Source organism: Dipteris shenzhenensis, chromosome 33 (genome assembly GCF_047967505.1).
Source record: "Dipteris shenzhenensis isolate YYH24624 ecotype China chromosome 33, Dip_SZ_1.0, whole genome shotgun sequence".
In the NCBI taxonomy this organism is placed as follows: Eukaryota; Viridiplantae; Streptophyta; class Polypodiopsida; order Gleicheniales; family Dipteridaceae; genus Dipteris; species Dipteris shenzhenensis.
The window spans coordinates 2,986,237-3,007,514 of record NC_141628.1 but is presented as its reverse complement, the minus strand read 5'-3'; the positions used below and the strand labels follow the sequence as shown (position 1 = coordinate 3,007,514).

The 21,278-nt window shown below is 45.2% G+C and overlaps 1 protein-coding gene across 1 annotated transcript in view; it reads left to right on the top strand.

Annotated features, from left to right (window-relative positions):
* LOC147879547 (uncharacterized) overlaps positions 1 to 21,278 on the top strand; it is a 150,500-nt gene that overhangs the window by 103,135 nt on the left and 26,087 nt on the right. Inside the window, exons 16-18 of the mRNA XM_087371536.1 lie at positions 7,817 to 7,922; positions 8,032 to 8,177; positions 8,284 to 8,442. Coding sequence (XP_087227662.1) covers positions 7,817 to 7,922; positions 8,032 to 8,177; positions 8,284 to 8,442 — 411 coding nt within the window. The remainder of the gene's footprint in view (positions 1 to 7,816; positions 7,923 to 8,031; positions 8,178 to 8,283; positions 8,443 to 21,278) is intronic.

Sequence of the window (21,278 nt, the reverse complement as noted above, 5' to 3'; positions counted from 1 at the left end):
TGACATGCTGCTCACCGGATCAAATGACGAAGTAATTGCAGATTATAAAGCCCAATTGAAAGCTACATTTGATATGTCAGACTTGGGCTTGTTACATTTCTTTTTGGGGATCCAGTTTATTCAACAGAAACGTGGCATTGTTATGTCTCAGTCGAAGTATGTTCAAAAACTCTTGGAGAGATTCAACATGCATGATTGCAAGCCTATGTCCACTCCCATGGAGCCAGGGCTGGAGCTTACAATGCATGATGCAGGGGAATCAATTGATGTCGCACTCTATAGCTAGGCTGTTGGATGCCTCATTTATCTCTGCAATACTTGACTTGATATTCAGTTTTCAGTTTCTCAGGTGAGCAGGTTTATGCACAGCCCAAAGATTATGCATTGGCAGGCTGTAAAACGCATCTTTCGTTACTTGCAAGTTACAAAGTCTTTTGGCTTGATGTTTCCCAGGGGGGGTGACTTGCAGATGCATGCTTACAGTGACTCAGATTGGGCTGGAGACTATGATACTAGGCAGTCCACCAGTGGGAATTGTGTCTTTCTAGGACATACTTGCATTTCTTGGTTGAGCAAGAAACAATCTACAGTGGCTACCTCCTCATGTGAAGCTGAGTACAGGGAAGCTTTCACAGCGACAGTTGAAACAACGACAGTTGAATGTGGTTGGCTGCGTCATTTGTTTGCTGATCTTCGTCTTTCATTGGAGGGCCCTTCTCCGATTCTCACTGATAGTTAGAGTGCTATAGCAGTGGCAAAGAATCCTGTGTTTCATGCTCGCACGAAGCACATTGAGGTTCACTATCACTATGTCAGAGAGAAGTTGCATGCAGGAGAGATCAGTATGATCTATGTGTCAACACATGACAATGTTGCAGACATCTTCACCAAAGCACTTTCACGTGAAAAGTTTGAGGCATTTCGCAGTGCCCTTAACTTATCTGCTTTTGGTGATTGATCATTTGCTTGTACATGACATTGGCACTGCAGGGGGGTGTTAGAATTATTATTATATTCTAGCAGTGACCAATGTAAAGTAATAAGTAGGTTCGGGGCACTTTTTCCTCTTTTTAGAGGTTTTTTTTCCCTAACCACAATTTGTGCACTAACTACGGTTAGTGAAGTATAAGGTTCTGTCACTTAGGCAAAACCTATCCCACTTCTTGTATTACTGACTTCTTCTATTGCAAGCACTACGTTCAGCTCTCTAGCTCACACTGTTTTTTCTAACAGCTTCAATGTCCTCTAAAGTGAAAGGGTTGATTGAGGCATATGACATTTCTTCATTTCCCATTTCTGTTGCATTGGCATGGTTGTAGAATCCGATAACATACTCAAGCATTTCCGCATCAAAGATATTTCCCATGACCTTTTTCTTCGGGCCCTTAACCCATTTTCACCTCTTCTGGGATTCTTGATGAGAGAGAAAGAAAGAAAGAAAGATATATTAATGTCCACGGGAGACCTCGTGGGCCTATGGGACAAAGTGCACGGAAAAGCAAACTCATACAAGCCTCAGTGGACTGAAGCAAAGGGTACACTAGGACCCTTGCTGAGTACTAATCTATGCTAACAGAATCATAATCATAATCATAATCATATCAATCAATCTTTCCAGGCGTTGGGACGAAACTGAAGCTTGGTACAGTGATGGCTCTCTGGTGGGCTGCGAAAATATCTCGTATCTGCATCTGTTGAGCTGTCTCGCGCTGCGGTGGGGGGCGCGGTCTCCTCGCTCTCTGGACTCTCTGGGCTATCTCCTCGCTCTTTGGACTCTCTGGGCTATGTCTAGCGGGACCCCTCGTCTCTGTCGGTCTCCCCTTAGGAAAGCTGTGATAGGCCGGACCTCAATAGAGTGTACTCTGGGGGCTCTTTGTCGCACATGTGGCCTCTGTGCCCCTCTCTCGGTGGTACTGTGCTGGCTACTCATCTAGACTGCTCTCATATCGGCTAGCTCCTTTTCCTCCACTCCAGTGTGTCCGGGGGCTGACTCAAATGTATAGAAGTTTGTGATGTGTTGTTGTCCCTGGTCACCCTCTATGTCCTGTAGTGGTCTGACCATCCCCTATTGCTCTCAGATCTGTCGTAGAAGCGCCTCCCTGTGTCGCCGCATCTCCATCAGATGAAGTCCGATAAAGACCTGGTCATGGAAATGGATTAGTCGTGACAAAGGACCCAAGCCATTCCCCTCTAGGTAGAGACAGTGGTAGCGTCCCCGAATCTCGTAATAGGCTGGACAAACAGAAAGAAAATGCTCCTCTGTCTCAACCGCCCCCAGTGTACATAGCGTGCAGACCCACTGCTCTCTAGATATACCCGCCGCTCTCCCTGCTTCAATCCTCAGCTGATTGGATGAAACCCGCATCTGACCAATGGCAATCCTTAGTGCATGAGATACTCCTCTATCCTTCAGATATTGGGGTCTAATAATGAATCCCTCCTTTGATACTCTCAGGAAGCGGTCGCGATAAAACTGGGTCTTGGTGGGGAGTTCCTGGTCCTTCCCCCAAGTTCGAGATGTGTGAAGCTGGAGGAGGTCTAACCGTATAATACGGTTGATCTCATCTCGCGGGATTGACTCAGGAGGTGCATCCATGCTGTACTGAAAGGGGGGAAGCCTATCCATCTGGATATCGTGTCTGGCAAGCGATGTAGATATGCGTGCATATCATGTGTCTTCTCCGCTCTTTGCGAGTCATCTGGATGACTCTAGGGCCAACCTAGGAAGTCTCTAATGGGGTAAGTCCCACTCTGTGGATGAAAGTCACTGTCTGAAAGATGGCATCAACCTGGCGAGGTGTCATGGCGAACTCTGCCTGTACTTCTCATGTGGAATTGAGGGCTTACATCGGATCATCCTGGATCCCATCGTCACCTGTAGCCGCTCGAAGCTCCTCCAATCTGTCCTCGGAAGATCGCACTCATCATCAAACTAGGGGTTTTGAGGCATCTTCCCATCTCCTACCCGTGAAGATCGGGTCGTAGGAAAGGTTTTGGTGGCAGCATCCTGTATCACTGTGACAAGGGTGGCTAAGGCGTGGGCGAGGTCTAGATCAGCCTCCAATAAGGCCGGAAGCTTTCCGGTTAAGTGACACACATACATTGGATCAAGGGCACGGTCAAAGTGGATCTGGGTACGGGTAGAGAGATAGAGAAAAAAAGTGCTTGTTAACTTGGACTATGGCTGCTGGAAGGTAAAGTACCATCGAAATGGATACATGCTGTCGTCAAAAAATCATTGAGAATCTTGGGTGGTCGGCATAAGCAAATGGATTATTGGAAGAAGGTGAGAAGAGGCAGCCGTTTAGGATCACAGACAATGTTCCATGTGAGGAAAAAGGGTGGCAACATATGATCAACAAGTGATAGGTCGCTGAGAGCCAAGCGGAGGAAAAAAAGGGTTTTGTTGAGGAAACAACGAGCTGCTTCTAAAGATCGATGCCAGGCAACGAGACAATATTCGACTAGGAAGATAGGTGATAAAAAAGACTGCTGGCTGGTGACACAGATGGTTGACAGAAGCAAAGCAATGTTGATTTTCATTGTAGTCAATGTGCCCATTTTATGTGGGTGTGGGGCGGAGCACCATGGGGCATATTTGCATGTTTTCAAATGTGCATGTGTCTCGATGCTCATACAAATGGCTCAAAGCAGAGTGGGCTAATATCTTGGGTGATTTTCTTGAGGGTAGTGGGCCATATTTGGTATGGATCTTTGCCTCTGTTAGTGAGGAGTTGTTGGGATGTCTTAGGGTGGAGCACTTCAAACTACAAGAATCTCTTGCAGTTGTTTTGCAGCAGGTTGTAGGTTTGAAGCAATCAAAAGGGGAGCATGTCTTCCAAGTGGCACTGAGGTTCAGGGAAATATGGGCAAAGTATTTTGATGCATTCGGAACGATGGTGGCTAGGAATATTTCGAGGTAATGTGATTTTTGGAGGCATTGTTACCATGGTTTCGAATGTATATTTTGAAGAAGGGGAAGGCGTCTTTCAATGAAGTACTGTTCTTTGTTGACAAGAAAGAATGGAAGTTGCAAAATGTGGCTGAATATTGCGTCTGGAGTAGCAATTGAAGCGGCGGATGATTTGGCAAGAAGGGGAGTCTCTCTGACTTGAACCTTAACATGAACCCTGAAACATCTTCATATTGTCTCATAGCTGTAACCATCTGAGTAACCCACGAACCTTGAGGTTCCGTGGTTTACACGTCTAGATAACCTTGTCTAGATTCATAACTTGGAATTTGTTGGTCCAAAAGGGAAAAAGATCAGAATAATATCTTTCTATCTTTCTGTTCTGATATGTGATCTGTTGATGACTTGGGTGGTGTGTGTTTGGGGTATTATACCTTGCAGGAATGAGGTAGTGAAACCTGTTGAGATGAGGCAGTGGAGCTTGCTGTTGAGGGAATGATCGACCATTCAAAGCATATCCGATGGGCACAATATTTTGCACACACCTCAAACTAGGTGGTATTGAGTTACATGCAATGTGGCGCGCCTATCCGATAAGTACTTATTCGGATAACATACTTAGGAGCGTGTTTTTTACGGATGTGCATCACACTGAGGCAAAAATGGTGTGTAATGCTTGATCGATAATAAAGCCTATCCGATAGGCACAATACTTTGCACACGCCTCAACCTAGGTGGTATTTACTTGCATGCAAAGTGGCATGCTCATTTGATAAGTACTTGTTCGGATAACATACTTAGGAGCGTGTTTTTTACGGATGTGCATCACACTGAGGCAAAAATGGTGTGTAATGCTTGATCGATAATAAAGCCTATCCGATAGGCACAATACTTTGCACACGCCTCAACCTAGGTGGTATTTACTTGCATGCAAAGTGGCATGCTCATTTGATAAGTACTTGTTTGGATAACACACCTAGGAGTTTGTGATGTTAGTAGTTTTAAAAAAGGTGTGATTCAATGGACATTCAATTTTGAGTAACAATTGACATTAGAAAAGTATTTGTGAGGTTAGTAGTTTCAAAAAACTCATGTTTATTATGAAAATAATTGAGTCTAATTATTATGAAATCATTTTTGCTTAGTAGGATTAGATCATGGGTTGGGTGAGCCAGATGACTTAGGTGTTGTGTCTGAGAGTATTACAGCTTGCAGGGATGATTTTGTGGAGCCCGTTGGGGGGCCTTCGGTTGTAGATCATGGGCTGGGCGAGCTAGAGGAATCTACGTTTGCAAAGGTGACCTCAAAGGCTGTGGCTTATGTGGAAATGAGCCAGCCTGATGGTACAGTTGTGATACCTAATGCTCAACAGCACAGTTCTATGGTGTCTCAGAAGGGGGGTGAGTTTGGTGATTGGTTGGATGCTATGCATAGTCATGCGAGCATGAGTTCTTCACAGTGTAGTGTTAGTATTGAGATAGAGGAGAAGGATATTGCTAAGGAATTCCATTTAACTACTTCTTTTGGTTGTGGCAGTATTTTTTGACCTATGCCTTGGCCAAGTTAAGGAAGGTGTTGTGTGACATGGATCGATGCAATATATGGAAGCATTTTAATTTGGGTCTTGAATGTTCATGGCAGACAAGGGGCATGTAGGGACTAGTGGGCCCTGATACTTTGGATGAATTATTTTACATTTTTGTTTCTAATACAGGTTGATTGGTCTTTCTTGGGAGGTTGAGCTCATGCAGCTGCTGAGTACACGTCATGTACTTTGCAATATGTTACAATCATTTTTATTTTATGCAAGAGAGTATTGTAGTGTGTGAAGTTGTACCCCTATTGGCTATGGAGTTCAGAGGAAGAAGGGGACTCTACGCCTTGAGATTGAGGCATTTATGAGTAGTTGTGTAATAAGTTGTGTTGCGTGGTCATGTTCCATGGGGGATGGAGTGGTTTGGAGGCAAAAAAACTAAGGCACAATGTAAATTAGGGGGAAAAGAAAGATCTAGTGGATGCGGTAGCGAGGAGAGTTCTAAAGAGAGAACATGGAGACAAGGAAGGATCGTCATGAAAATTGGGAGAGGAGGGAAAGGAACACGGTGTACTACTAGGTTGGAGAAGCTTGGAATCAAAAAAAGGGCAGCTTATGTGTACTCAGCTCACTGTTTATCTTCCCCTTTCATTCTCCCTTATTGGTATCTTGGGCCCAAAATGCAATCTAGGAGCAATAATCATTTAATCTATGCTTTAGTATGTGCCTATTATACACATACACAACAATATACGTGGGCAAGCATGCACGCTCGTGCATGCACAGATATACATGCACAGATGTGATGTGCCCTATCATTTTACATAAGCTTAGCCAAGTTAGGCGTTTTATAGATGATTTATTCATACCAGATGTTCCTGATTTTCAAGACTTTATGTACAAAAATGTTTGTGCTTTTGGAGAAGGAATCTATCCTCGTGACTTGTGAAATGAACTGCACGTCAAGTGGGGCTTCTTGTGTTTTTTCAGATCTTAGACTTTCTTAATCTATCGTAGGATTAGAGGTTGATATATATGATAAACATGAACAACTTGAATATAGTGGTTTACACATTACCCAGTATAGCTGCTTATGCTTGGGCACAGATGACGACATAAGTGTTGCTTTGCTTGCTAAGTATGTCTTCCTTTTGTTTTTCAAAAAAGTTTTTGTTACCTCTTTTTTCTTCTCTTTCGTGTTCTCTTTTCTTTTGTGTAGATTTTTGGAGTTCAGAACAACAAAAAATCTAAATTTGTATGATTGGATATATTCTAGTCTTACATAGGTATATCTAAGTACACACACACACATGCATATTTGTTCAGGTCTTTTTGGGTCAATCTTAGGCCCTAGGGTTTGATATATCATGGGCTTTCAGCATACCCCTGGTTTTCTCACCTAGAGTTCAGTTTGTGCAATCAACATCATCATTTTGTTGGGAAGTATGAGAAGTAGAGTGATGTCTTTCAATGCCCTTCTCTTTACATAGTTTAATATATTTTGTTGACTTATATGCTCCTTCTTTGTCCGATCTGAGAGCCTTAACATGCTTGCTAGTCCGACTTTCAACCTTGGCAAAGAATTCTTTAAAGTCAGATTTCTTCTTCAGGAAGTACACCCATTCTTCCTAGAATAATTGTCTATGAATGTCAGGAAGTAAATCTTACTCCTACTAATTTCACATTCAAAAGACCGGATAGATCAGAATGCATGAGTTTAAGGGATTGTTTTCCTTAAGCTTTCTTTCGAAACTCTTCACAGTGTATCTGGAGTCACTAATCCCTGACTCATCAGCTTGGCTAATCTTATTTGGTATTGAGATAGCTGAGGCTTTCCCAAAATTACTAGTCTGGTGCATAGCTACACTAGTGGTGTCTTTACCACTAGGTTTAGACTCGTTTAACCATATTTGTCATTGTCTTTCAACAGTTGGAAGCAAAGTGCCAGGCTTCCCACAGTAAAAGCAAGGTGCTTTCTTCTTCGTATCATTTTGATCAGGATGATCTTTATAATCATGTAAAGTTCTGCTTTGGTTTAGGGTTAAAATGGTCGCTTAGAGGCTCTCCTTGTATCAGGTTTTTTCCAGTCTATAGATCCTGAAGTCTTTTAAAGACTTTCACTAGACTTTCTTTTGATTCTTCACATTTTCCGCCTTGAGCTTATCTTTTATCTACTTATTGCAACATTGAAGAAGATGGCAAATACGGAATCTGTTTCCTTAAATCAAATGCATCAAATTGGGTGTCATGTGCATGTTGGCTTCTCAATGCATTTCATGCAGTTGGTTCTAGAATTTTATATTCTTTGCCATTTGTCTGCCACTGATGGTTTGTTTTGAATCTATTAATTATGATGCATTTTTTTGTAGGAAGACCCACATGTTATTGATACGTTACTTGCAGAAATAGATATCTATGAACTCTTCTCTCAGAAGCATTGTGAAGGGCGAAGAGTGAAAGTAACTCTTTGTGAAGGTGGGACTTTCAATCTCTTTTGGATTATAGCGCTGCTAAAAAGATTTAAAAAAGCAGGATGTATTTGCTTTTTAGGTTCATTTGATGACCTTGTGAAAAAGAACTGCAGAACTGCAGGAGAGGATGGACGATATGAAGGAAGAACTACAAGCTCTACAGCTGGAGGATCATGATGACGCTGTTCGAAAAAGAACAGAAGAGGCATTGAAGCGTATTGAGCGATGGAATTTGTTCAGTGATGCTCATGAAACACAGGTCCTTCTCACAAAACCAAGTTCATGATGGCATGAAGTGTATGCTTAACAATCTCAATGCCCTCATTCTAACATTTTGGCTTTTGAACCATACTTTGCATCTGCAGCACATCTATAATTTCTCTGTGGCGCGTGACTGGTTCTTGGCTCATCTTGGTGCAACTTTATGGTCTTCAATGAAGCATGTTGTAACACCTTCAACTGCCGATGGTGCCTTTCACTTTTATGAGAAGGTTCATTTTCAGATATATGTCATTACACCTGAGGTATGCTTCCTTGAACATTAATGAGACTGAAGTGTGAACTGTTGTTTAATATTGATAAGTACCAGTATCCTATTCATCTACTTTGCACTGGATTTTTAGAATAAAGGAATTTGCACCTACTGAAGTTTCCTCTCGGTATAATATGTGATATTTTCACGTGGTGACTTGCCATTTTTATTCTTCCAGTTTTGTTTTCTTTTTGGCAGATTAGTACTTGCTATCCTCTTCAACATTAAGGATTTAACAGAGGCAGCTGTATCGTTTTCCCTAGAAGTTTTTGCCCCATCTCTTTAGGGCAGGTTCAGATCAGGTCATGTAAGATAAAAATCATTTGCATCTTTTAGTCGATCTTAAATGTTCAGCTGCAAGGGACGAAGAGCAAGGTGAAGCTTAAACCTTATTATACCACATGCACAAGGCCATGCTAGATCTTATCATGTCAAAAATATTAAGCAAATAGTCAATTTATGGCAGACCAAAACATAAACTGCAAGCTTTGGAAACATGAAAGTGATATACACTTTGAATGACAAGAGGGCATCCTCATTCTCATGCCTGTCCTACTATAATGCTCTAATTGTTTTTAGGATGGATAAGAATTGAGCCTTTGGTTGCTTATTCTGGAACAACATTGTGCTCACTGCGATGTTGAATGCTACACCATTGTGCTCAGTGCAATGTTGAATATGCATTTGCTTTATTTTGGGTCTGGAACTCCACTGCTGGCCTACCCCAAACAAGTAGGGATCTAGATTATTGGGTTATAACTCCCATCTTGTAGAGATCAGTGAGTATATGATTTTGGGTTAAGCCTCTTTCATGTCGATGCTTTTAGTGATTGGGTTTTTCATTGGGCACTTCTAGACAATTGACGATGCATAGTACTCTCTAGAGTAGAATGTGAGTGCCGGCACATTGAATATCTACAGACTTGTACAGCTGTTTGTGATATTGTGTTGATTTCGAGGAAACATGCAATCAGCTATAGCTCTTTGAATGTAAGTGGTGGCGACCATTGCCCTGCAATCACAGTCGCCCCAAGAGCCAAGCGAAAGTGTAACTACCCGATCTGAATTCATTTTTTGACCAACTGCTAAGAGGCGGTGTGTTCCTCTACTGAGTCCCCCCCATCCATATGCATGTTGTGGAGTTTTGTCTCGAGGTCGAGGTTTCTAGACGTATTGTTGATCTCATACATGTCCTGTCATAATGCTTTGACTATTTGCTAGTGCTTATAGAGCTTTTACTGCAAGGATGCTACAAAGGACAAGTGTAAGGGCATTTTCAGCTCTCCACCTAGCTCCATGAGCTCGCCATCTTAGCCTCTCCTCCTCCTCCACCTCTTGGCTGCCTCTCCACTTCAGGCTTCCGCACTACCTCTCCACCACCTTGCACTGGACGTGCCTCCCATTATGGGGGGGGGACTGGTGCTCCCGCTCCCGGCTGAACATTAACACTAAGATCTGCACCCGCACCCCAAGAGAATGGGGGACAAAGCCAAGAAAGACGAAAATAACAACAACAAAAAAAAGCAAACGATACAACTGAATTTGGAGGATGTGAACACACGTTACAACCGAAGTGGACTCGGGGTAAACAGCAAGGCAAAGTTAGGACCCGCCTCAGCTTCTTGAGCATCTATCTCTACCTCAACCTCAACCTCAACTCCCGCTACAGTGTCAGTTTCGTTTTCAGCTCCAACCTCAGCTCCCTCTATCTCTATCTCTACTTCGACTTCAGTCCCTGCTTCAGGCCCAGCTCCTGTTACAGCTCTCACACAGCTTATGACACCTACTTCCGAGGTGTCATACACTATGCCGCATTACGCTTCACTCTCCCCTCTCCCTCTCAGTCAGCCCATCCTCCCACACCCCGTTGGGACTGCCTCACTCATTCCACTGTCATCTCCGTTCCTCACTCAGCCACCGTCCAGTTTTCGGACTCAGTCCCACTCTTTCATGCCACAGTCACCACAGTTTCAGCATGGACATGGGTGGACTGACACACCAGAGGCCCGTGAGACCCTACTCACGGAGATACATAGTTTTCGTGAGCGTGAGATGGAGCTGGCTCGCTTCGCACGGGAGCAGGTCCGCTTCAACCAAGAGCAGAGCTGCATCATACAGGAGCAGGCTAGGGCCATTCGCGAGCAGGCGGGTCTTATTCAGGGACTCGAGCAGGATATCATGCAGCTCCGACAGGAGGTCACAGCCATACACACTGTCCCAGGGAGTACCCGGTGGTCGAGGCACAGATTGCGAGCATGCAATCTGCTATTGAGGAGACTTCCAGATGGGTTGACGTGGCCAAACGGGAACCCGCAAGGGTCACCGTTTCGGCTACCCTCATGGAGCAGCAGCAGAGAGCTAGTAAGGCTCTCAACATTAGAGTACGCGGGATCCCACACACTGAGGCTACACCGATGGTAGATGCGACTGCGTTCGTTACCGCTACCCTGGGTGTGGCTGAGCACAGGATAGAGAGGGCATGGCGGGTGGGGAGAGATCCCAACCGAGAGCAACCCCTGATCATACGATTTCATGACACTCAGGCACGACTTTCAGCTCTACGACGCAGGTCAGTCCTTGAAGATCAGCCAGTGATCTCTATGGATCAGGACCTCACACCTCTACAGATTGAGGAGAGGCGATCTTTGCTACAGCAGCGGGATCAGGCCCGAAAGGAGGGGAAGTGGGCAGTGGTATGAGAGGGATGACTTCTTATAGGTCCCCGTAGGACACCTGCCCCCTCCCCTACATAGCGAAGCGGGGCCTATGAGACTCAGATATCCGACACCCTGTCTTGCACCATTTGGAACTACTGTAATGGTACCTTATGGTCAGAACCAAGGAACTTCTCGGAATCCTATACAGGCCACGACATAGTCTTCTATACAGAGACACATCAGAGTCCAGAGCGCCCTCTCCCAATAGTCAGCGGATATACATGGGAGTCTGCCTACAGAGATGAGAGGAGGGATACAGGAGGAGTTCGAGGTTCAGGTGGAGTTCGAGGTTCAGGTGGAGTTGCAGTCCTTTTCAGATCCACACTTCGGGGGATCATTTCAGTAGAGCAGAGAGATACACATTCTTGAATTCTTTGGATCCGGATACGACACATGGATAGTCAGGATCTGTTTGTCGTAGTTTGCTACTTCCCCCCGGAGACCTCCCACTTTGCCAGAGATATTCGAGGTGATGATGAGACATTCCCATTTGCTGCCCTTTATCAGTCCATCGTTGACTTTTCTAGCCGCGGAGAAGTCCTTCTAGTGGGGGACTTCAACGCGAGGACAAGGACCCGTCAGGTACCACTTCTTGATTTCAGAGATGATTCCACTCTACTGGCAGATGTTGACCTTGAGGAGGCAGGTATGGTACGGGTTTCGGCTGATAGGCGAGGTCCACTCTCATCCTATGGGCACGCCCTATTAGACCTGGGCAGAATACATGATCTCATTATCTATAATGGTCTTGACAGATGGCCCGCTTCAGGTGGTTTTACATGCTTTCCACATGGGGGGGGCTCCAGTGTTGTTGATTACATCATGGGATCCCCTGTCTTCACATCTCGCATTACTGACTTCACTGTAGCACCTCTCCCCCCAGGGGCTGATCACACATACCTTTTCTTTCGCATCTCCACCTCCCTTCGCACAGCACCTTCCACCCCACTCAGTGCTTACTCCATCTACCACGATATACGCTTTGATCGGGATCACTCACCTTCTTACTCTGGCCGTCTGTACATACTTCTCGCTTATATTGACTTCATACTCCTTTTAGAGGATCGTGTTGCCCTTGTCACCCGCTCACTACACGAGGTTGCCATTCATGCCTTTCCCCACACCACTCGCTCCACCGGCCCACCACCCCCTGGAACCGTACCCTGTAATAGTTGGTACGATGATGAGTGTAAGGCCTTACGCCATCAACTCAGATTCGAATCCAAAAACAGTCTTCCGAGCGCACCAGATACGCTACGTGAATACCGTAGACTGGTACGAAGGAAGAAACTAGACTTCGTTCGTCGAAACGAGGAGGAGCTACTGAACATTTTGTTTAGTAACAACTCTAAGGACTTCTGGCGGAGATTTCTAGAAGGACGGTCCCCTCCGTCACTCACTGACACCCAGATCTGGTTTGATTATGCACGGACACTTTATGACATCCCAAATCAGCTAGTCCCTAGCCTCTCACACATGCCTCGTCCCACATCTTGCACCCTCTTGCTGCTTCACTAGAGGAGGGGTAAAGGATGGTGTAATGAAACTTCATAATGGCCGAGCGAAGGATCATGAGGGACTATGCACTGAGTTCATTGCATATGGGATTAACCTCCTACCCCCGATCTTAGCAAAGCTTTTTAATGAAGCGGTTTGTTTGGGATTTCCACACACTTGGACCATTAACAGTATCTCACCCATCCACAAGGCAGGGGATCCCATGAGCCCAGAGAACTACAGGATCATTATGATTGGACATGTCATGTCCAAGATTTATGCATCAGTACTTGACTCCGAGGTTAGCAGACTTGCAGAGCGTCGAGGACTAAGAGCAGCAGGACAGGCCGGTTTCCGGGGTGATCATGGAACCATGGACCACATTCTGACGCTCAGATGTATCATCGAGGAGGCGAGATCACGGAAGCAGAGGGTTTATTGTTGCTTTGTGGATTTTCGCAAGGCATTTGACACGGTCCCAAGAGCCCGCCTCATACGACGCCTACAGGACTTGGGTTATGACCAGGAGATCATTTGGGCTGTCATGGCACTTTACGAGAGAGTTTCTGGCAGAGTTCGGGTAGGATCCGGGTGGACAGACGAGATCATGAGTACCATCGGGGTCAAACAAGGGTGTCCTTTGTCGCCTACCTTGTTTGGCCTCTACATTGACGAGCTTGAGACAGTGATGCAGACACAGGGGGGTGTAGGTTGCTCTCTTGCAGGCACGCTGATCCAGATTTGGCTCTATGCAGATGACGTGGCTCTCTTGTCTTCTTCAGCAGAGGGGCTTCAGAGACACGTAGACGCACTACAGTCCTTTTGTGAGTCTCATGATTTGAAGGTCAACCTGGGTAAAACCAAGGTCATGATCTTCAATACATCTCGAGCCATCATGCGTCAGGAGCAGTTCACATTTGGGGTTTCCACCTCAGATCATTTTCCAGTGGTGTTGCAGATCCTTGAGCCTCATCGGAGAGGACGTTCTGCCAGTGTCAGGATTCCGGATGCTTTTTATGAAGAGGAGATCCTCACGGAGGATATTTTACAGATTTGGGTTTCTCACATACAGGGTGGAGCTGTCCGTCCATCTCAGGTAGCTGCAGCCTTATCCAAAATTAGAGACTATTATCATACAATCGCTGATTCCAGGGCACGTGAGATTCTCAGACGTGAGATTGGTATATGCTAGCAGTTAGCGTCCCTTTAGAGGGAAGAGCAGAAGAGGCCCAAGATGCTTGGATTCAAGAGCGCCTTGCTGCAGCAAGGGCTCATTTGCAGGCATTGTTGGATGAGAGAGCAGAATATGCCTTTCATGCACGGGAATCCTTTTGGATTCAGATGGGTGGCAAGGTCAACAAACACTTTTTCTCTACTCATGGGCCTAGACATAGTAGAGATAGTGTCTCGCAGCTTGTTGACTCAGACGGGGTATTACAGTCAGATCCTGATGCTGTCATGCGTGTGGCTTCATATTATTTTGCATCCCTTCTTACTGCAGATCGGGGCACACAGGCTATATATGATGCCAGAGAGGTTATATGGCAGTGTATCCTTGTACTGGTGAAGGATGAGATGTATGTTTCTCTGGACGCACCTTTCACCAATGTAGAATTCAAGACTGCACTACTTGCCCGTCGCAAGGGCAAGTGCCCAGGTTCGGATGGACTTACCCCTTCATTTTTTGTTACTTTTTGGGAGCAGATTGGTGATCACATTACATCAGCCTTGCAGGGCGTGTGGGACTCTAGTGAGATGCTGGACTCACTTACAAATGGTCTCATTCATCTCATCCCAAAGGGGGGTAATAGGAATCTAGTGTCTCAATGGAGACCCATCACTCTATTGGGCACTTTTTACAAGATTCTGGCGGAAGCCATCAGTCTGTGGCTATAGGTTTTTCTTCCAGATTTGATTCATGACACGCAGATAGGGTTTGTGCATGGCAAAAGTATATTTGATAATATTTTCTCATTTTGGGAGGCCTTAGAATGGGCCATGCAGAGCCGCCAGAGATTGGCCATTCTACTCTTGGACTTTGAGAAAGCTTACGACAGAGTGGACTGGGATTTTTTAGAGGGTACTCTATCTCGTTTTGGTTTTTTAGATGCATGGATTAGAGTATCCTCTCTCTACAGATCAGCCCATAGCGAGGTGCTCATTGGGGGGGGTAAGAGGGGACAGATTTCAGATTTCCAGATCAGTCCGTCAGGGATGTCCTCTTGCCCCTTTTCTTTTTGTGTTTGTGGCGAAAGCTATGAGTATCTACCTTAGATCTCAAGCTGATATTTAGGCTGAGGCTTCCTATCCGCCGGGAAGAAGAGCTCCTGGATAGTGAGCTGGCAGATGACACGGCTATTTTTTTGGATGCCACCCCTAGGACACTCACTTGCTTCCGGACAGCCTTGGATTTATTTTGCACAGTTGCAGGTGCACACATTAATTGGCATAAATCCAATGGTTTTTGGATTTGTGATGATGACACCCCGGATTGGGGTAATGATATTGTCTTCACTTGGGTACAGAGGGGCGTCTCCGTCAGATATTTGGGCTGCCAGGTTGGGGTGGGCATCTCTCCCTCACAACAGTACCCAAACTTGACTTGGCTTCCAGGGTGGTGGTGGTTAACCAGGTTCTTCTAGCCACAGCATGGTTTGTATGCTCTTGTTGGTGCCACTCTAGGGATTGTATCACTCAGCTTAAGAGGCTCGTACAAAACTTTTTATGGAGTGCTCTAGATGGCACAACTGATGTTACAGATAGGGTGGCTTGGGAGACCTTGATTCTTCCTACAAGAGAAGGGGGTTTGAATATCATCGACCCGGATCTACAGTGCGCAGAGCCTTACTCTGCAAGGTCGTTGTGAGAGGACTTATGCCAGGGCAAGAGGCTTGGAAGGATTTCCTTATCAGATGCATACAGTCTCGCACGCCCTCTTCAAGAGAGGATTGGACACATAGTACAAGATGGGTTTTCACGACAGCCCATGTCAGATCTCCCTCTTCCCCTCTTATGGTTGCTATCCTGAAAGCATGGGCCAGCTTTAGGAGTACACTTCGTAGGATTCCCCCTTCCACCCGTGAAGAGATTGAAAGGCAGCCTATCATGTGGAATGACAATATTTTGGATGAGCATGGCATACCACTTGGAGCTTCTCCTTACATGCAGTGGCTAAGATGGGGGAGGGGCCCTGCATCTACCGTGGGAGCATGGAAAGCATTCAGTAAGCTTTCTACAGACCGACAGGCCCTGATGATTCTTAATTTCAGAGAAAGTGCATGGAGAGTCCAGCAGATTGATGCAGCCTTGCCCTTGGATTGGGTGGACACAGATGACATGCCTATTACTTGCTCCACCTTGATGGGGGCATTTTCCAGATTGGGAGTTCCTTTACAGGTGATTGCTTTTCATGACACACATGAGGATGCCCTAGTCTTTGATGTTTCTTCGGGGGGCAGGCTGTCCAGATCCACAGACGATATCTTGTTGGAGGTACCATTTCAGCCAGTCAGGATAGTGGGCTTCATGGAGCATGGCTCTCTTTCACAGTGGTATTTGGATCCTGACCCACTTCTCATTGCCTTGGGCTCATGGAGGCTGTGGCTCTATGGAGGTGTCCCAATGAAGTTTTTGCAGTGGGACCCTGGGGAATGGGAATGGATAGATGAAGGGCACCGAGAGAAGGACATCCCCTTCTTTCGTTACACGGTCAGTAATGCCAGGAAATTCTAGCTCAGCTGTGGGGGTTGGAGGCCTACCAGAGCTCCTCATTAGGAGAACTTTTAGATTTTTGCTGACTTGCAGAAATTTTTTGTGCAGAGGCTCTGGAAATCCCACCGGAATAGAAAAATCACTCTCTTCTTTTGGCTTTCTATTCATGGTGGGATAGCAGTGAATCAATGGAGATCTAGGTTCGGAGCTGACCCTTCTTGCCCTCGTTGCCTTTTTGCTTTGGAGACAATACAGCATTGTCTTTGGGATTGCAGATAGGTGAGAATCATTTGGAAGGGGTTGGCAAGACTTCTCAGCACTTTTGTTTGCCTACCTTTCTACATGACTTGGGGATCAGTGGCTTGGCTCACTCTTTCAGGGCCCCAGGTCTTCTTTGAGAGACTTGACTCCTCTTGGGCTCTTCACATCCAACGACACCTTGTGGAGTCGTGCTCTCTAGAGGATGCTCCGGCCACTCTCTTCAGGGCTGCTCATTCCTTGGTTGACTCTCCATGGGAGGTCTTAGCTAGTATTGCAGCATGGCACATTTGGAGAGCCAGATGCACTGAGGCTTTGGAGGGTTCTCAGGTTCATCCTTCTCAAATCTTGGCCAGTACTTGGACAGATACGGTACACACTTTGATGGCCATTTGGACGACCATGCAGGGATCATCTCGAGTAGCCTCCTCTAGGAGAGTTACTTTTCTCAGAGATTGGAGAGACTCTCTCTTCTTTGATGAGACTTCTACAGAGTTGAGTTGGCATTTTCAGCCTCAGCCTTGGTTTCTTTCTACCTCATTCCTCTGAGGTGTTTTTATTACATGCTTAGCATGTTGTATTTCCGCACAGAGCTTGCTCTAGCGAGTTTCTTTCTTACTTAATAGAGGTCTCTTTTTTGCCCAAAAGAAAAAGAATTGAAAACTTAGAGATAGCTTCAATAAGAGTTTTAAATGAATCATTAATAGACTCCAAATTGGGTTTCTACTTTTTTTTCAATGAAAAGACTTCTCTTGAGTATGATAAATGGCAAAAGTACATCATGTATAGCTTTATAAACGAAATAACACCTGCTCACAAAGTAGAGCTAGTAAAGCATCAAGGTTGAGGCTGAAAATGCCACCTCAAACCTCTAGTGGACTTCGAGAAAAAGGGGAGCTACTCCATGCCTTGAGAAAGATAGTCCTCTTGGCAGAGGCTATGGGAAGATTCCTGCATGCTGTGCCAAAGGGCCATCAAATTGTGCATAGTGTTTGTCCAAATACTAGTTAATGTGTGGGAAGGGTAGATTTGGGAGCCATCAAGAGTCTTTGTGCATCTTGATCTCTATATGTGCCATGCAAAAATGCTCACTAAGATCTCCCAGAAAGTATGCACCAAGTCATGTTTAGGTTTGTACAAAGGGAAATATGACCCAGAGAGCATCACTCAACTAAGTGTTGTCGAACCAAAGATTCCAAGAAGAGTCATGTGTCATGGGGATGTGGTTTTGTCGTGCAAATAAACCCATGGACACGGAAAATCCCTAAGGTGCACCCACTAGGCCCAAATGCTAGGGGCAAGACAAGGTTTAGAGGGGTCTTAAGGTTGTGTCATTGGTAGGAGGATTAGATGATTTAATGAGCCACGTGGCAGTCCCATGTGTGAATGTGGCTCCAAGTGTGGCCTTCTCTCTCTAGTTGGATTTTCTCTCTCTACCTTTGGACCTTGATTGCACTTTGGAGCCTGGTACGTGAAAAAAACGTATGGATTTTCCTTAGCTTGCATCCCATCACACATTTGGAGGCTGGCATGCAAATTGGAGTGCATTTTTGTTGTACGGCTGCTGGCACGATTCCCAAGGAACTGCACAGAGCAGGCTGCAAAGATCTCAAAGCAGCCCCCCTTGCATCGTAGATCCTTCCAGCGTAAAAGTGAATCAGCTCCCAGCCGCCATCTCCACGTAGCTCCAGCTCACAGCCTAGAAGCTCCCCTTCATCCATCATGTAGCCACCTTTGCATGAGTAGGATGCCTTCCCAATCAGTCCAGCCACCTCAGGCTAATTTGCCACCTCATCAGTGACATTTTACCACTCAAGACATTGCTCCCAAATCACATTAAATGCACATTTTGGACCTTTAGTCACACAATTCCCACACACATTAGCATGCACATTAAAGCTTGCATGCAACCCTGTACACACACATGAAAAGCCCTTTGACATGGACACCATAGCATATCAAATTCCTGTAACATGCAAGTGCACATTGACTCAGGAAAATATAAAAAAACCCTTCATGACTTGACTTTACATGACCCCAAAAACATTTCGCTTGATCACACACTGGACACCCTTGCTTTGGAAGTCTGGTACAACCACATTGCATTTCATCATTTCCCATGAAGTCGCTGCAAAACATATTTTATTGTCTCAAAAAACTATACATCAATCCATCATGCTTGTGAAAGAAAAATCCACAAATGCCAAAAGCCCGCACCTAACCTAGATGTGTACAGCTATGTGCCTACCCACAGCTATATACAGTGCTCAAAAACTTGATACAGATTTTGTCCTATCATTTTGCCCATCCCCAAGTTTGCAGACATTCATGTCTTGCAGATAGGGGTATATAAGATTTGCATTTCTTCAGAGATATCCTCATCCATGAGGTCTTTCGGCTTGTCTGGTTTCATCACAGTAGGTCCACAGCTGCCTATACTCATGATCCTATGAAAGTATTTCTTTAGTTTGAAGCCATTGACTCTATTCTTATGTTGCTGACCATCCAAATCCTCAAGTTGATATGATTTATTTTTGAATTTCTTCGTCAGACGAAAAGGTCCATCCCATTTGGTCACAAATTTCTTCTTGAAGGTAGAATCCAGACTACTGTTGTATCTCAAAACTAGATCACCCTCCCGGATTTTCTTATCCCTGAACTTCCTGTTTGCTCTCTTCTGATTTTCCTCTTGAATTAAAGGATAATGTTGCACCGCCTTTTGTCTGTCTAGTTGTGCTTCCTGCAAATCCAATAACCGGTTTTGGAAAGTAGAATTTGAATCCTCGTTTATCTTCATTAACATCTGTAATGCAGGAATTTCTACTTCCAAGGGTAATAGAGCTTCTTTCCCGTAAACAAGATGAAATGGTGAAAACTGGGTGCCTTCTTTTATTGCAACTCTGTAAGCTCATAAAGCCCAGTGCAAAGCAAGATCCCACTCCTTCCCATAGGTTCTCATGGTCTTTCCCATGATATTAGTACACACACCATTAAATTTTTCATTCATCCCATTACATTGAGGGTAATAGGGACTTGCATATCTGTGTTTAATCTTCAGCTTACCACATAATAAATCCATCAGTTCACTCCTGAAAGCTGGACCTCTATCAGAAAGCAATTCCAGTGGTACACCAAATCTACAGCAGATATCCTCATACACAAATTTACATACAGATTTTGAATTGACAGCCCGTACTGCTCGTGCTTCAGCCCATCTCGTATCCACACCCTCAAAGGTAATGCTGAAATGACTCAATTGCTGAATGGCAACGAGGACATGTAGGATCAGCCCCGAACTTGGACCTCCACAAGTTCACTGTAATCGCTCCGTGAATGGAAAGCCAAAAGAATAGAGTGATTTTTCTATTCCAGATGGATTTCCAGAGTCTCCTCCAAAAGTTTTTCTGCACCTCTGCGGAGATGTGAAAGCAGGAAATCTAGAGGGCCTCCAACCTCTACAACTAAGCTGAAATCTTCTAGCATTTCTAACCGTGTAACGAAAAGAGGGGATGCCTTCTCTTGGTTCCCTTCATCAATCCACTCCCCAGGGTTCGACTGCAAAGATCTGATGGGGACACCTTGATAGAGCCAAAGTTTGCATGAACCCAGGGCCAGAATAATAAGATTGAGATCTAGGTACCACCGTGAATCTATTCCATGCTCCATATAGCTTGCAATCCTGATTGGCTGGAAGGGAGTTGGAACCCCTTGAAGGATATCATCAGAAGAAGTGTGAAGCCTCCCTCCAGAGTGAAGATAAAAAACTAGGGCATCCTCATTTGCATCCCGCAAAGCAATAACCTGAATAGGAATACCCGTCCTAGTGAAAGCACCCAACCAAGTGGAATTTGTAATAGGCATATAATCTATATCCCTCCACTCCATAGGAATTGTTGCATCAATCTGCTGAATCCTCCCTGCGCTCTCTCTGAGACGACCAATTGATAAAACTCTCTAATCGTGTGGAAGCTTTCTGAAAGCTTTCCAAGACCCCATAGTGGAGGCAGGGCCCCTCTCCCATCTGGACCACTGCATATAATGTGAAGTGCCTAGTGGTCTACCTTGCTCATCAAGTATGCTTTCATTCCACATAACAGGCAGCCTATCAATTTTTTCGCGAGAGGAGGGACGAAGTGTACCTCTGAAGCTGTCTCAAGCTTTCAAAACAGCCATTAAGAGGTGAGGAAGGAGATCTGAGTTGGGCTGAAGTAAAGATCTATCTAGTGCTGTCCATCCAGTCTCCTCCTGTGGTGGGATTACAAGACTGTATGCTCCGTATGAAAAAAACCTTCCACTGCTCCTGTCCAGGCATCACTCCTCTCACCACCATCTTACAGAGCAAAGCCTTGCACTGCAAGTCAGGGTCAATGATATTGAGACCCCCTTCCCTAGTGGGGAGGATCGAGGTCTCCCAAGCCGCCTTGGCTATGGCATCTGCCGTCCCATCTAGTCCACTCCAGAAAAAGTTTCTTTCAGGACTCTTGAGCTAACTGATCTATCCTTGGATCGGCACCAGCAAGAACAGACAAACCAAGGCAGTGATCAGTAACACCTGGTTGACCATCACGACCCTAGATGCCAAGTCAAGTTTGGCCGAACTCCTAAAGAGGAGTTTCCTCCTTATGCTCTCCTACACAGGATAAAA